General features: G+C 46.2%; 1 protein-coding gene across 1 annotated transcript; it reads left to right on the top strand.

Moving 5' to 3' along the window:
* The first annotated feature begins 5,449 nt into the window (after window positions 1–5,449).
* Window positions 5,450–14,931, top strand: MUC21 (mucin 21, cell surface associated). Its single transcript, XM_083725432.1, has 4 exons — window positions 5,450–5,691; window positions 10,822–11,067; window positions 11,183–11,307; window positions 14,601–14,931. Exons 1-4 carry the CDS (start codon window positions 5,619–5,621, stop codon window positions 14,613–14,615), a joined length of 459 nt encoding a protein of 152 aa, XP_083581558.1. The 5' UTR covers window positions 5,450–5,618; the 3' UTR covers window positions 14,616–14,931.
* Window positions 14,932–15,242: the final 311 nt, after the last annotated feature.

The raw sequence follows: 15,242 nt of genomic DNA, 5'->3' as shown, positions 1-15,242 counted from the left end.
TCGAGCAATCTCAGAGGGGATGTGAGGAGCACTTTAAAACAATCTCAGTGTAAAGTCCTGAGCTCATAACCTCCTTGGCTGAAACCCTTCATTTAACTTGCAGCAATACCTTTATGGCTAGCACAAGGTTGTATATAGCCTTGAATATATCGCCTGTACACAAGTCTAAATATTATTATTATTAATAATAATTATAATAATTTATTATTTATACCCCACCCATCTGGCTGGGCTTCCCCAGCCACTCTGGGCTGCTTCCAACAGAATATTAAAATACAATAATCTAATATTAAATACAATAATCTATATTATAGATTAACAGCCTTGGACTTGTCCACATTTCACTCCCGCTCTTTACTGCTGAATTGGAGCAAATGTTCATCGGGTTTTCTGCGGATTGACGTTTGCTCCAATTCAGAGGTAAAGATCAGGTTTCCTGGGTATAAGGGAGTACTTGGAGCACCCCACAATCACCTAACCTTGGCTCCCATAGGTTCAGATTGGGGGTCACAAGCAAGAGACTTTACCCAGTAGGTAGAAGCAAAACAGTATCCTGTAGTCTCCCTACTAGCACAAAGACGAAGCAGCCAGCAGCCCCAAACAATGTTTACATCTATATTTCAAAGTTTCCCACAATACATCTCAGGATGCATCATCAAGACATCATAGATATGTCACAGAAAAATGTGTGGTCTCAGGTAGAATCTGAGATCCAGATGTCAGGAGCTCGTCCACTTGAGTAGGACTCTGGCAGAGACACATGCCTGACTGGCATTTTCTCTCCCTCCTGGTTGTTCGTTCAGGAACTTCAAAAGCTTTCTTCTGCCCGAACATCACAGCGACTGATGCCAACCGACACCGGCACACTTAGGGATCCGCAGAGTCTGCGCAATTCGCGTGACAGACCTCAGCAATTCAGCATTTTGGCTAATCTACTTTATTTACATATAAACATACATGGAGCACTGCAACATGGCTCCCTCTCTCTCTAGTATAAGACAGCAAAGGGGGGAAAAAACAAAGGACAATAGTCCCACTTCACGGAACACAGTAACACAAACATCCTGTCTCCATCACTTCCCACTCTTTGGAGTCAAAACATACACCGTCATGTGATAGAAAAAAATCCCATGACTGCAATCATGGAGCAGGAATTCTAACACCAGCCATGCCCCGTCACTCAAATATAGTCTTTCACACTCTACCACAGTACAAAGGAAAGCATTTACAGTTCCCTGGTCCCTGAGTCAAGTCTGATACTCTTGGGCAGGATATCGCCCTGATCTCAGGGATTATGGTGGGCTCACTAACCTCTCCTCTTGTACCTCACTTCCCTGGGTTCTAAATGCCACTGGAACAGAGAAGATTGAAGAGTGATTTCTTAAGAATTTCAAAAGTTTTCCCACTGAGCCAGTACATAGATGCGTTTATCAGTGAATTGCTACATTTAGTAATGTGCAGTAGATTCTCTTTGTCTTTGGCTCGTAGTGTGGAAAGGAGAGGCTCTTCCAATTTCCCGGTAACACCTGGGGGAAGCAGTGGGGCACACTAAAAACTGCTCAGACCCTTCTCGACATGGGACAAGCCTAAATCAGTTAGTAGGTGCAAGTCACTGATCTCTCATGGGTAAATTGGGGGGAAGCAGCCTTATCACTGGGGAAGAATCTCTCACACTCACTGCATTCCTATGTGGCGAATCTGCGTCACTTTGAGGAATAGGAGTAGGAAGGATAGCACAGGAACTCCCAACCCAAACCCTTCTCTGATGGCCCCAGAGTGAACCATAGCCCCCAAATTCCTATCTTTCACTTTAAAAAGAGAGAGCAAATTTCTAGCATTTTTGGAGCCCGAGATATGACGCAAAATGTACGGACAACATTCTTTTAGGTGGAAGTTAGGCTGCTCCACCTTTTCTATCTTTCCCCCCCCCTCCCAGAACCCCCCACCCTCAAATTTCTGCAGGCAACCGTGTGTGAGAGAGAGAGGGACAGATTAGAGGAGAGAGGGAGTTTGGGAGAGAGAGGTAGGGGTATGTGAGAAGAGGGAGGATAGTGAATATTTGCAGTGCGTTTGTAGCACACGTTGTTGTACAAATATACCAAAGAAAATGTTGTTGCGCAAATATACAGACTTAGGTGGGAAACACGCTTAAAGAAACTCTTCAAGTGTCTGAGTGCAAACCACTTGCAACTGCTAGCAACCTTTTTCCTCAGCTGCATACAAAACCCAAACTGTTCTCTCTTGCCAAATTCAACCCATTCTTCCTTTTCAGCTTACATATTATAGAATCATAAATCAGAAAGTTGGAAGGGAACCTGAGGAACATTTAGTCCAATCTCCTGCAAGGAAGGAATCTACAGCTGTATTAGGACACAGACTACTCTTGTTCTTTTAATGCATTTTAAAGGGGTTTGAAGAAGAAGAAGAATTTGGATTTGATATCCTGCTTTATCACTACCCTAGAGAGTCTCAAAGCGGGTAACATTCTCCTTTCCCTTCTTCCCCCACAACAAACACTCTGTGAAGTGAGTGAGGCTGAGAAACTTCAAAGAAGTGTGACTAGCCCAAGGTCACCCAGCAGCTGCAGGTGGAGGAGCGGGGCGGGGACGCGAACCTGGCTGACCAGATTACGAGTCCACCACTCTTAAGCACTACACTACACATACAGTCATACCTTGGAAGTTGAACGGAATCTGTTCCGGAAGTCCGTTCAACTTCCAAAATGTTCAAAAACCAAAGCGCGGCTTCAGATTGGCTACAGGAGCTTCCTGCAGCTAACTGGAAGCCGTGGAAAACCCGTCGGACGTTCAGCTTCCAAAAATAGTTCGCAAACCGGAACACTCACTTCCAGGTTTGCGGCGTTCAGGAGCCCAAACATTCGAGAAATAAGCTGTTAAAAAACCAATGTATATGCATTTACATCCCAGGTTTCCTAAAGTGAAAAGCACGTGAACAAATTCATGCAAAATCCATATAACAGTATAAAAATGTAGACGTATTAATATACTTATAAAATTATGCTGCAGAAATGAAGTACTGCACAGAGTTTGACCTTTAATGCATATTATGCATATGAAGTACAGTATGTATTTTTAATACAGTTCTGTGTATAATTTTGCATGCAATTAGCCAGGCTTCTTTTTAATAATAAAACAATCCCAGCAATGAACAGTTGGCTGAAAATGAGCACGTGCTGAATGCAAGAGATGATTGGATGCAGGCAAAGCTCAATCAACTGCCAAATTCCATGTATATAAACCCATTTAAAGTGGATTTATCCCTAAAGATAGGTAAAGGGTAAAGGGACCCCTGACCATTAGGTCCAGTCGTGGCCGACTCTGGGGTTGCGGTGCTCATCTCGCTTTATTGGCCGAGGGAGCCAGCATACAGCTTCCGGGTCATGTGGCCAGCATGACTAAGCCACTTCTGGCGAACCAGAGCAGCGCATGGAAACGCTGTTTATCTTCCCTCCGGAAGAGTATTTATCTACTTACACTTTGATGTACTTTCGAACTGCTAGGTTGGCAGGAGCAGGGACCGAGCAACGGAAGCTCACCCCGTCGTGGCGATTCGAACTGCCGACCTTCTGATCAGCAAGTCCTAGGCTCTGTGGTTTAACCCACAGCACCACCTGTGTCCCTCAACAACTGCTTTACCCTGAGGGGCCACCAGGTGGCGTATTGGAAGATGGCCGACAATAACATCTCTCCAACCCACAGGAGGTAATTAAGAGGCTGCTATGGAAAGTAGGCAGCCTTCCCAACCCCCTAAGGAGATGGGGGGGACTGCCTTGCCAGCAGTGTCCATAATGCACCCCCGGAATCCAAAGAAGGGGGGCCGGTCACTTGGCACAAGCCCTCGGTGAAGTTGGCTCTTCCTGATGCTTTCTCCAATCGCGCTCTGGTTCGCTTCAGCTCGAAAATATAATTGGAGATATATATTTGGAAAGAAGCTGAAGCACATACATCAAGCGAAGGACGGGAGTTAAGACTGCTGATTAATGCATCTCTGTGACCGGAGCGACGGGCGTCACAAATAAATCAAGTGATGAACCACCATTAAGAGACTGGTATGTTTGGAATGAAATGGAAGGGGGTGGAGGAAAAAACTTTTCTTTTCTTTGCCTTATGTGAGTATTAATAACCCTCCACCCCAGAAAGTTGAATTGTTGCATATTATGAATCACAATCAGGAACTCAAGAACTGTGTGGTGTGAATTATGGATCAAAGAGAGGACTGGTAAATATCGGAGAATTTTTATGACGCAGTTTAAAATGGCGTCTTGCCAAGACAGGCTTGTCTAAGAAAGACGGGGGGAGGAGGACCAGGATTATCGGAATGTGAATGACGAATGGAATGTGATCTAAACCTGGCAGAGCCCTCGCATATATTTGGCAAGCCTGGAAAATTAATGGACAGACCAAGGTTAATTCTTTACGGAGGTGTGGAATGGTGTCTGTCCCTATGTGATATGATTTTTGGGAAGTGTAAAACCCACACAGAGGATGTTTGTCTCCAATCCGCTTGTGAAGATTATCAGAGATTGCAAAGAAAGGAATATACGATAACAACAAGAAGATGAAGAAAGTAAGAAAGAGACTATCTGGACACAACTGGATAGAACTGTCTAATTAAAGCAGCAATATAAGTGATGTTTGGACCACCATTCGGAGCTTGGAGTATGGGCACCCCCAACAAAATTTTAAAATTTGGCTGTATAATTCGGAATTAATGTGATTTGGAAATGATGTGATTTGATTGGCCTGTTAATAAAAATTATATTTTAAAAAGAAAACAACTGCTTTACTCTTAGGCTAATGGATTACTCAAAATTAAAGTGTGAATGCGGGGCAGCGATCCCCACTTCCCCTCCTAGGAGTGCTTTGAAATGGTTCCATGCAGAAGTGTTCATAGGTTGGCAGGAGGTGAGACCAAACAACAGGAGCTCACCTCATTGCGGGGATTCGAACCACCAACCTTCTGATCGGCAAGCCCTAGGCTCTGTGGTTTAACCCACAGCGCCACCCGCGTCCCTATCCCTAAAGATAACACCAGGTTATTTCCAAGTATACTCAATTACCAGATATTGAAGGGGGGGTAATAAAACAATTCGCTGCAAGGGTGGGGAGAGAGTGCGCATACAACAAAGGGGATAAACATGAGGAAGCATGGAAGAAATTACATGCCGTTCTCATTTTCAATGGGACATTAGCAATGAATGGGGCTCAAGGCATACTTTCCACTCCTTAAGCCACTCCTGGCTCCAGACTTCCTGAAACTTGACTGCGGCCCACCTTCCGCGCAGATTCAAAGTGAGCCCGAGGAGCATATCTCAGTGTCACTCGGCCGTCACAGTGCTGAAAACCTGCTGCTATTCTTAGGTTCCTCTCCCCGCAAATGCATACCTCTGCAGCACAAAGGTGATGCAATGCGTTCCGGACACTTTATTTTTAATTTCCCATCAAGGGAGCCGCACCTCGGGAAAGGCAAGAGGGTGAAAGTATGCAGACAGAGACAGGCACGGAGGAGATCTGCAGCTCAGCTCTCCTCCCTCAGCAAGGAATCTGGATCCAAACGTTCGTGCAGCTTCGCTCCTGTCCACCCTGCAAAGCGGCAAGATGAAACTGCCGGGGATTCTGGCAGCAGGAATCAATTACCTGATCCTCCTGCTCTTCTCCATCTTCTTAGCAGGTAGGCCACTGGAGCCGTCTTAGTGGTGGTCAGCAATCTGACCGGTCAGGGAGAAAAGAAAAGAAAAGAAAAGAAAAGAAAAGAAAAGAAAAGAAAAGAAAAGAAAAGAAAAGAAAAGAAAAGAAAAGAAAAGAGTAGGGGGCGAGCAGGGTCCCTCCTCCTGCTCCTGCTCCTGTTGCTCCTGTGATGCCATAAAATGTGGAGGTTATTCTCACTGTGTCTCACTGTCCATCCAGGGTGGTTGGAGGAACTGCTTCTTCAGATGACCTGTTTATTGGTCCTGGTTTGCTTGTCCAATGCTTACACAGAAGAAGGGATGGACGAACATCAAAGATGCTCAATCAGCATGGTGTAGTGGTTAGAGTGTCGGACTAGGACCTGAGGGAACAGGGTTCAAGAGCCAGTGTGGTGCAGTGGTTAAGAGCGGTGGACTCGTAATCTGGTGAACCGGGTTCGCTTCCCCGCTCCTCCACATGCAGCTGCTGGGTGACCTTGGGCCAGTCACACTTCTCTGAAGTCTCTCAGCCTCACTCACCTCACAGAGTGTTGGTAGTGGGGGAGGAAGGGAAAGGAGAATGTGAGCCGCTTTGAGACTCCTTAAAGGGAGTGAAAGGTGGGATATCAAATCCAAACTCTTCTTCTTCTTCTTCTTCTTCTTCTTCAAATCCCCACCCAGATAAGAAACTCACTAGCTGACTTTGGGACAGCCATTGCATCCCCTCCGACATGTTGAGTCCCCAAACAGGGATGCAGGTATATTCCCGTCCGTGATATAGCATGAGTCATGTGACCCAGATGACATCACAGCGCTCCCAACATATGCTTTCTTTTCATGGCCATGCTCTCAGAGTGCCCCAGACCACACATTTTGCGGCGCCATGCAAGATCTAGAAAAGTAAAGCTTTTTTAGGACAAAATCTTCTGGGGCAGGGGAAATTGAGTGTCCTGGTTTTCTGGACACTTGCAGGCTATACCGCTGCCCCTCAGCCTAACCAACCCCACAGCGTCTTTGTGGGGATTAAATGAGGAGTTTCTTCATAAAAGTGATACACCACACTTTGTGGTACCAGTAGCTCCAGTTGTGTTAGTAGATCGTAGAATCAGAGAGTTGGACGGGACCCTGAGGATCATCTAGTCCAACCCCCTGAAATTCAGGAATATGCAGCTGTCCCAGGCAGGGATCGAACCTGCAAACTTGCCATTATCAGCAACACGCTCTAACCAACTCAGCTATCCAGGGTGATAGGTAGTCTTGGCAGATTATAAATTTAACAAGAACAGTAAGAGGCCCTACTAAATGTGCTCTGAATTGGGTATTCTTAATATCTGGCATGAGAATTGGGGAAGCTTAGAGTTTGAGATGTCAGCCCCCCAAATGTCAGCACACAATCTGACCAGCCACTGGCATAGCTATCAAGGTTTCCCTTTTTTTAAGGGAAATTCCCTTATTCCGAATAGGATTCCTCACAAGAAAATGGAAAAGTTGACAGCTATGACCATGGGGTTTGAGCCCAAAGAGCCAGCAAGAGTTGGCTACTAGATGTCAGTGTTGTGTGAGGCGTTGCTAGCACATGTATGGGGTTTGGTTTTTTGCAGAGGTAGATTGAAAACCAGTTTGTTTGGGTTGGGATGGGGGAAAGCTCATCTGTCAAGGAGAAACTGTCACTGCAAAAAAAACAAGCCCTTGTGTCTGCAATAAGATTCTTTTCTTACGGGAAGGGTGACTGACGTGAATAAAGGCAAAAGTTGAAACAGAGTTCAAGCCTGCTTTGAAAGCCAGGACTAAGGCCAAGAAGAACAAGCTGAAAAAGGGAGATGCAGGGATGAAGAAAGTACTTGTCTGCAGCATCAGAGTCACTATCTGCTCTGGCTTGCCCTTGGGCTGCCTCTCTTCCCTCACGGAGTCCACCTCAGGCTTTGTCAACGTGGTGCTCTCCAGATAAGAAGGAGAAGAAGAGTTTGGATTTGATATCCCGCCTTTCACTACCCGAAGGAGTCTCAAAGCGGCTAACATTCTCCTTTCCCTTCTTCCCCCACAACAAACACTCTGTGAGGTGAGTGGGGCTGAGAGACTTCAGAGAAGTGGGACTGGCCCAAGGTCACCCAGCAGCTGCAGGTGGAGGAGCGGAGACGTGAACCCGGTTCACCAGATTACGAGTCTACCGCTCTTAACCACTACACCACATTATACTCTCTAATATTGATATTGATGGGAGTTGTAGTTCAGAACATCTGGAGGGCACCATGTTGGTGAGGGCTGGCCTACCTCCCCACTGCCATTATCACAAGGTTGCTACCACTGGCTGGCTTGCCAAGCAGAGAGACAATGATCATAAAATCATAGAATTTTAGAGTTTGAAGGGACCCCAAGGCTCCTGTAGTCCAACCCCCTGCAATGCAGGAATGGTGGGAATGCTGTGGATAGTAGGAGAGGATATATTGTTTAAATATTATACTACCTCACTCACGATAGTGTCAGTAAGTGAGTACATTCCCCAGTATACAGCAGGAAGCTACCGTAGTTGGTAGATTCGTTTGAATCTGTTTACTTAAGCAATTCAATCTGGCTTGTCCGGTTTGGATCCTGGTAAATTCCCCTGTGATCCCTTTTAAAAAGAATAAAGACGCAACAGTCTTTTCTTAAAGTAATGATAAGAAGTTTACTTACGTTCAGTTCACAGTAGGTTCCCTGAAGGCAGGCTTTAGTTTGTAGTTACAGAAAAGAGAGTGGGTTCATCCCATGTAGGGAAATGAGCCCAATATAAGACTCACTTTTTCCCTCCTAAAAAGTAAGGGGAAATGTGTGTACGTCTTATGGAGCGAATGCAAGCTGCGCAGCTATCCCAGAAGCCAGAACAGCAAGAGGGATTGCTGCTTTCACTGCACAGCGATCCCTCTTACTGTTCTGGCTACTGAGATTCAGAATATTTTTTTTTCTTGTTTTCCTCCTCCAAAAACTAGTTGCGTTTTATGGTCTGGTGCGTCTTATAGAGCGAAAAATATGGTACATCAAGATGGAATAATGTGAAGAAGAAGGGGAAAGATGGCTGTATGACTGGACCTTTTATTGGGCCTCACAGGCTCACGCTCATCTACCTGGTCACATGCAGGGGGAGGATGTCCAGGTGTGACAGGAAGTCCTCCCGGCTGGAGTAACATTCCCCTGTGTGTCCACTCTAGGCAAACAGGAAGCCTTGTACTTGACTGCTTATGTTACATCCCACAGGAATAACGATGTCAACTATTTATGGCTTGTTTTGTGGAAAGGTTACACGATGCTGCGTCAAGCAAGTGCTGTCCCATACTTCCCAGTGCATCTTTCCCGTCACATTTCGTATCTCTTAAAAAAGGCCATTTTAAGGAGTGAAATTGGTTTGTTGCTCAGGAGCTCAAAATCAGCTTCCGCAACCTGAATTTGCTGGTATGTGACTCTCACCTGAAGAAAATAGCCCCACAAAAAGAATCCAAGATTTGTGGATTTTACAGAGGGATTTCACACCTCCCTGCACCCCATTATTTGAGTACTGTGTAATGTATGAATTAGGTTTGACAGTTCTCTCCCATTATCAGCCACCAGTACAAATACATCTGTCAGCACTATGCTGCCCCTAGTGGCTCGGAGTGGTAGCACATCAGGAGCCACCAAGAACACAATTGCACTCGCTGAAAAGATGAGGCCTACCAAAACACATCCCAGTGGAAACACAACTCGAGTGGAAGAACAGCACGGCTAACAAGTGGGACTCTCAGCACGACTGAACCTGCTGAAGACTTAAGGTTTCACCACCCCTGCCACCTTCAAGATGGCTTATGGTCAGAGTGCCTTCTGGACTGTGCTTACCTGGTGCCAAGTGTGAACTGCAAGGGCTCCTGGGAAAGATGTTGCCATGGTTCATGAAGAAGATCAAGCATCTGCAACAATTAAATGGACTCCACTGGACTTAAGCTTATACCCTCCTCTGAATTCAACCAGTGTTTAAAGTTCTAAGATTACAGCATTAACCAGAAGCTCCTATAAGCTCAGGTTCTGTTAACATCTTGCTATCGGGAGCAAATCTGCTATGATACTAGTGAAGCTCAAGCTTCCAGGGCCCCTCATCTTGGAGAGACCCAGAAGCGAATTTGGTCCACATTGCTTTTTAAAAAATGGGCCTAGTAAACCCAATTTGAGTCGCGCAAGTCAAATTGATTAATTTTTGGTTGTCTATCTTTCAACAGTCCCAAGGTCTGAGAGTCACAGATGTTGCAGAGGTCTGGTAATCTGTAATAGAACAACCCCATTGAGGAAGATAACAAGAGTCACCCAGACCTCATTTCTGGGTGCAAAGGGGGCCCCCATAACAGTTCAAGCTTCAGGGCCCCCAAAAATGTAGGTCTGCCACCACTTGTGAGGTCACAAAAATTAGTTGTAAATAGTATATTTTGGGTCATGACCTTGCAAGGCAGAGGAGAGGATATTTACAGAAGAGTAGGGTGATTTACTGGCTTAATAATTATTTGCCTGGATTCCCCTTTCATAATAATAATAATGATAATAATACAGTGGTACCTTGGGTTACATACGCTTCAGGTTACACACTCCGCTAACCCAGAAATAGTGCTTCAGGTTAAGAACTTTGCTTCAGGATAAGAACAGAAATTGGGCTCCGGCGGCACGGCGGCAGCAGGAGGCCCCATTAGCTAAAGTGGTGCTTCAGGTTAAGAACAGTTTCATGTTAAGAACGGACCTCCGGAACGAATTACGTACTTAACCCGAAGTACCACTATATTAATAATAATAATAATAATAATAATAATAATAATAATAATAATAATAATAATTTATTTCTACCCCTCCCATCTGGCTAGGTTTCCCCAGCTACTCCAGGGAGCTTCCAACAAAAGTTTAAAAATACATTAAAACATCGGTCATTAAAAACTTCCCTAAAGAGGGAAGTAGAAGGGATTAATGCTCCTGAACAGCAGCTGCTGGAAACCACAGGAGGGGAGAGGGCGCTTGTGCTCGGAGGGTTTTCCATGTGTCTCTGGGTGGCCACTGTGATAACAGGATGCTGGACTAGATAGGTCATTGGGCTGATCCAGGAAGCTCCCCATGTTCTTAGCAGTTTCGTTTTTCTCCTCACTTGCCAGCCACTGGTGTTGGCACATCAGGCAACATCACCACAGGAACCACAAGCCCACCAGCTGCACCAGTGACCAACAGCACCATTCTGCCAGCTAACACTGCCAACACCACCGGGACATCTCTTGCTACCACAGCTTCATCCACGGTAACTCATGGCAACCAGCCATCAGACGCAAGCGACGACGCTGTACTGCTAATGAGCATCACCACATCAGCAGGAGCCCATGTTGAAACTGATATTGCCATGCCAGGTATGGATAGGCCTACTAAACTTATGTTCTCGATTCCTTCCCAAGCTCACCTTTTGAAGGCCACCTTCTGTCGGCTCCTTTCTAACACCCTCTCCGTCGCCTTCTTTCGCCACAGGAACAGAAATGACACAGAGTCCAGAAGATCAACCGTTGACGTTCTGGGGGATCATTCTGATCTCCTTAGCAGTGACTGCAACTATCACAGCAGGCTTCATTGGATGCTTCTTCTTCTTCTGCAGAGTAAGGCGGGCATGCCAGCTTTCATCATATCGCTGGGAGATGGGCCAATGACATAATCAGAGCCAGGATTCAAGTGATTAAGATGCTGGCAAGACACTGGCACTTTTCAACACAGCGGCTCCCTGGTAGCTCAGCTGGTTAGGTGCTGATCATGCAAAGGTTGCAGGTTTGATCCTGTTGGTCTAGATCAGGGATGTCCAACAGGTCGATCATGATCTGCTGGTAGATCCCCGTGATGTTTTGGTAGATCGCGGTCGATCTCTGGCTCCCTTTCCTCTGCGTTGGTAAATCTGACTCCTGCACCGCCCGCTCATCCCAGCCTCAATTGTTGTTTGAACTCAGGAAGGGAAGATAGAGCTCCCTCTGTGTGGCTGTTTTCATCCACCACCTGTTTCTTCCTCCACCACCCAAAAACGGAACTCCCCTCCCCCCCAAAAGCCTGCACCTTAACCCTCCAAAAATGGGGCTTTCCTCCTCCCAAAGAAAGCTCAACAACTTTGAGCTGAACCCCTAAAAAATGGGGGTAGATCACTGCCAGATTTTAATTCTGAAAGTGGATCGCAGTCTCTTGGGAGTTGGCCACCTCTGGACTAGATTATCCTCAGGGTCCCGTCCAACTCTGCAATTCTATGATTGGCCCTAATGCCATGTGCTAAGCCAGCTAGATGCTTGCTAAAATAGTGTACAGTGGCAACAAGGAGAGATTGTCGCAGCATATATCATTTTGTTTGCAGATAAAAGTAAAGGTAAAGGGACCCCTGACCATTAGGTCCAATCGTGGCCGACTCTGGGGTTGCGGCGCTCATCTCGCTTTATTGGCTGAGGGAGCCGGCGTACAGCTTCCGGGTCATGTGGCCAGCATGACGAAGCCGCTTCTGGTGAACCAGAGCCGCGCACGGAAACGCCGTTTACCTTCCCACCAGAGTGGTACCTATTTATCTACATGCACTTTGTGCTTTCAAACTGCTAGGTTGGCAGGAGCAGAGACCGAGCAATGGCAGATGGCCACCCAACCTCTGCTTATAAACCTCTGACGAAGGAGAGTCCAGGACCTCACAACAGAGTCCTTTTTACCATTAAATAGCTCTTACTGTCTTTTCTTGTAACTTGAATCCATTGGTTGGGGCCTACTCTCCAGAACAGGAGAATACAAGCTTGCTCCTTCTTCCATGTGACAGCCCTGTAGATATCTGAAGGTGGTTATAAAGTCTCCTCTAAGTCTCCTCTTGATTCCCAGATCTTTGATAATCTTGGTCACCTTCCTCTGCACACATTCCAGCTCGTCAGTATTATATGGTGGTGCCCAGAACGGAACACAGTTTTCCATGTGTGATCTGACCGAGGCAGAATAGAGCGGGACTATTATTTCCCTTGATCTGGACACTATACTTAAGCCCATGTTAAGCTTTGGGTCTACCAAGACCCCTAGATCCTTTTCACATGTACTAGTGGCAATCTAGGTGTCCCCCATCTTATATCTGTGCATCTGGTTCATCCTGCCTTAGTGCAGAACCTTACATTTGTCCCTACTGAAATTCATTTTGTTAGTTTGTACGCTGTTCTCCAATCTGTTAAGGTCATATTGAATCCCGATTCTATCTTCATTGGCTCCCAGTACGTTTCCAAACACAGTTCAAAGTGTTGGTGCTGACCTTTAAAGCCCTAAACGGCCTCGGTCCTGTATACCTGAAGGAACATCTCCACCCCCATCATCCAGCCCAGACACTGAGGTCCAGCGCCGAGGGCCTTCTGGTGGTTCCCTCACCGCGAAAAAAGTGAGGTAACAGTGTACCAGGCAGAGGGCCTTCTTGGTAGTGGCACCTGCCCTGTGGAACGCCCTCCCAGCAGATGTCAAGGCAATAAACAACTATTTTACTTTTAAAAGACAACATAAGGCGGCCCTGTTTAGGGAAGTTTTTCATGTCTGATGCTGTATTGTTTTTAATATTCAGTTGGAAGCCGCCCAGAGTGGCTGGGGAAACCCAGTCAGATGGGTGGGGTATAAATAATAAATTATTATTACTATTATTATCTTCTTCTTCTTCTTCTTCTTCTTCTTCTTCTTCTTCTTCTTCTTCTGTGGCATTAGCTGCCCCTCCCATTCGCTACCCCCAGGGGCGGAGGAAGGTGGCGGTGGGGACGGTGAGCACCGGGTGTCATCACTGAGGGGGGTGACATTCGGCGCACCGTCCACCCGCAACTCCCAAGCCTACCCCAACCCATCAGGGGAAGGGGTGGAGCTGCGCCCCCTTGCTGGCAGCCTTCCCCCCTTCCTCCTTTGTTTTGACAGCTTGGGGGAGGCTTGGGAGTCATGGGCGCGCAGGCGGTGCACCGTTGCCCCCCCCCCGCTCACGGGTTGATTCCTGGGGGGAAGCCTCCCCCAAGCTGTCAAAATGAAGAGGGAAGGGAGGAAGGCTACTGGCAAAGCATCGTAGCTCCCTCCCCACCACCACCCAGGAAGCAGCCCGCCATGGGTGGCTCACTCCACCACCACCCCTGGCAGCTCGCTCCGCCCCCATGGGCACCGCTCCGGGTGCCGGAGCAGCTAGCTCCACCTCTAGGTACCCCGCCCAATTTGATGCTATAATTATGGTCTCCTCCCAGAAGCTGCTATTTGTACTTGCTCATTAAATATAATGTATTTAACATGGCACATTAAATATAATGTATTTAACAACACATCTAATTTGACTGGACGGATCAGGATTCCTGACTTATTTCAGAGTTTTGGAAAAGAAATGTACTTACAGTCATACCTCATGTTACGTCCGCTTCATGTTACATTCTTTCAGGATATGTCCCGCAGCAACCCGGAAGTACCGGAAAGGGTTACTTCCGGGTTTCGCCGCTCGCGCATACGCAGACGCACAAAATGATGTCACGTGTATGCACAGAAAAGGCAAATCACAACCCGCACGTGCGCAGACACGCCACTGCGGGTTGTGCTCTTTTCATGTTGCGAACGGGCCTCCGGAACAGATCCCGTTCGCAACCAGAGGTACCGCTGTACTTACTGGCAATTAGAAAAATGGTTCAACAGTCTGAGTTGAAACTTGGCAGTGTAGGAAAGGTGAGCCATGAATCCTTGCTGAGTTGGGAGTAGAAACAATTACACACTTTGAATGAGTGACTTCATTTGATGAGTGACTTCATGAATATATATTATACTTGATGATTTTAAAAAATGCTTAAGCAGACACTATTGCCTGAGTCGGGCTTGTTGTTTTTTCTGGAACTATTGTTATCTTTCTTCCTCTTTGCTAACAAGAATACTTCTTTGTCTTTAATTGCAGATAAATAATTTCTAAGCCAAAATCCAGGTTTCAGCTCCTCTTCCTTGTACCTTCCTTATTCAAGAGAATAAACAAGGAACTGCTGTTACACTTGTTCAGGGGTGCTGCAACCAGATCCTGTGGCAAGTGTGATCCCCAGAAGATCCATCCGTCATCATTTGAGCATCCTTAAACTGGGACCAGAAGTTCCACAACTCTCTTGAGTCTTCCCAACTCCTAAATCGAGCACCAGACCTTAACTCAAGTACAGAGAGACTTTAAAGCAATGTTGTGGAGCACCAATTTTTTCAAATGTGGAAAAAAATAAGACACACAAACTATTTCTATCAAATATCTTTTGCATTGTCTTGGTTTTCTCAGCCTAAAAATGTAATGAAGTTACATAGTTGCAAGCTAACGATCCCCTGATGGGTGAGGTGTTCCAGTTACCACTTGGGGTACTATTTCCTTTGCCACAAAACATTGGGGGATCACCAAACACAAACATGAGACTTCGGTGTGCGATTGTGGAATCCAATTCCATGGGGAAACTTGCACTTCTTTGACTGCAGAAGGCGGCAGTAGGGATTATCTATAGATCATAAAGAAAACCCATTAAGCAATTATGACTCACTGCTATCCTGTTCTGCAAATGCTGATATA

This window comes from Podarcis gaigeae, assembly GCF_964106915.1.
Source record: "Podarcis gaigeae genome assembly, chromosome: 2".
NCBI lineage: Eukaryota > Metazoa > Chordata > Lepidosauria > Squamata > Lacertidae > Podarcis > Podarcis gaigeae.
This window is presented reverse-complemented; position numbering and strand designations above follow the sequence as displayed.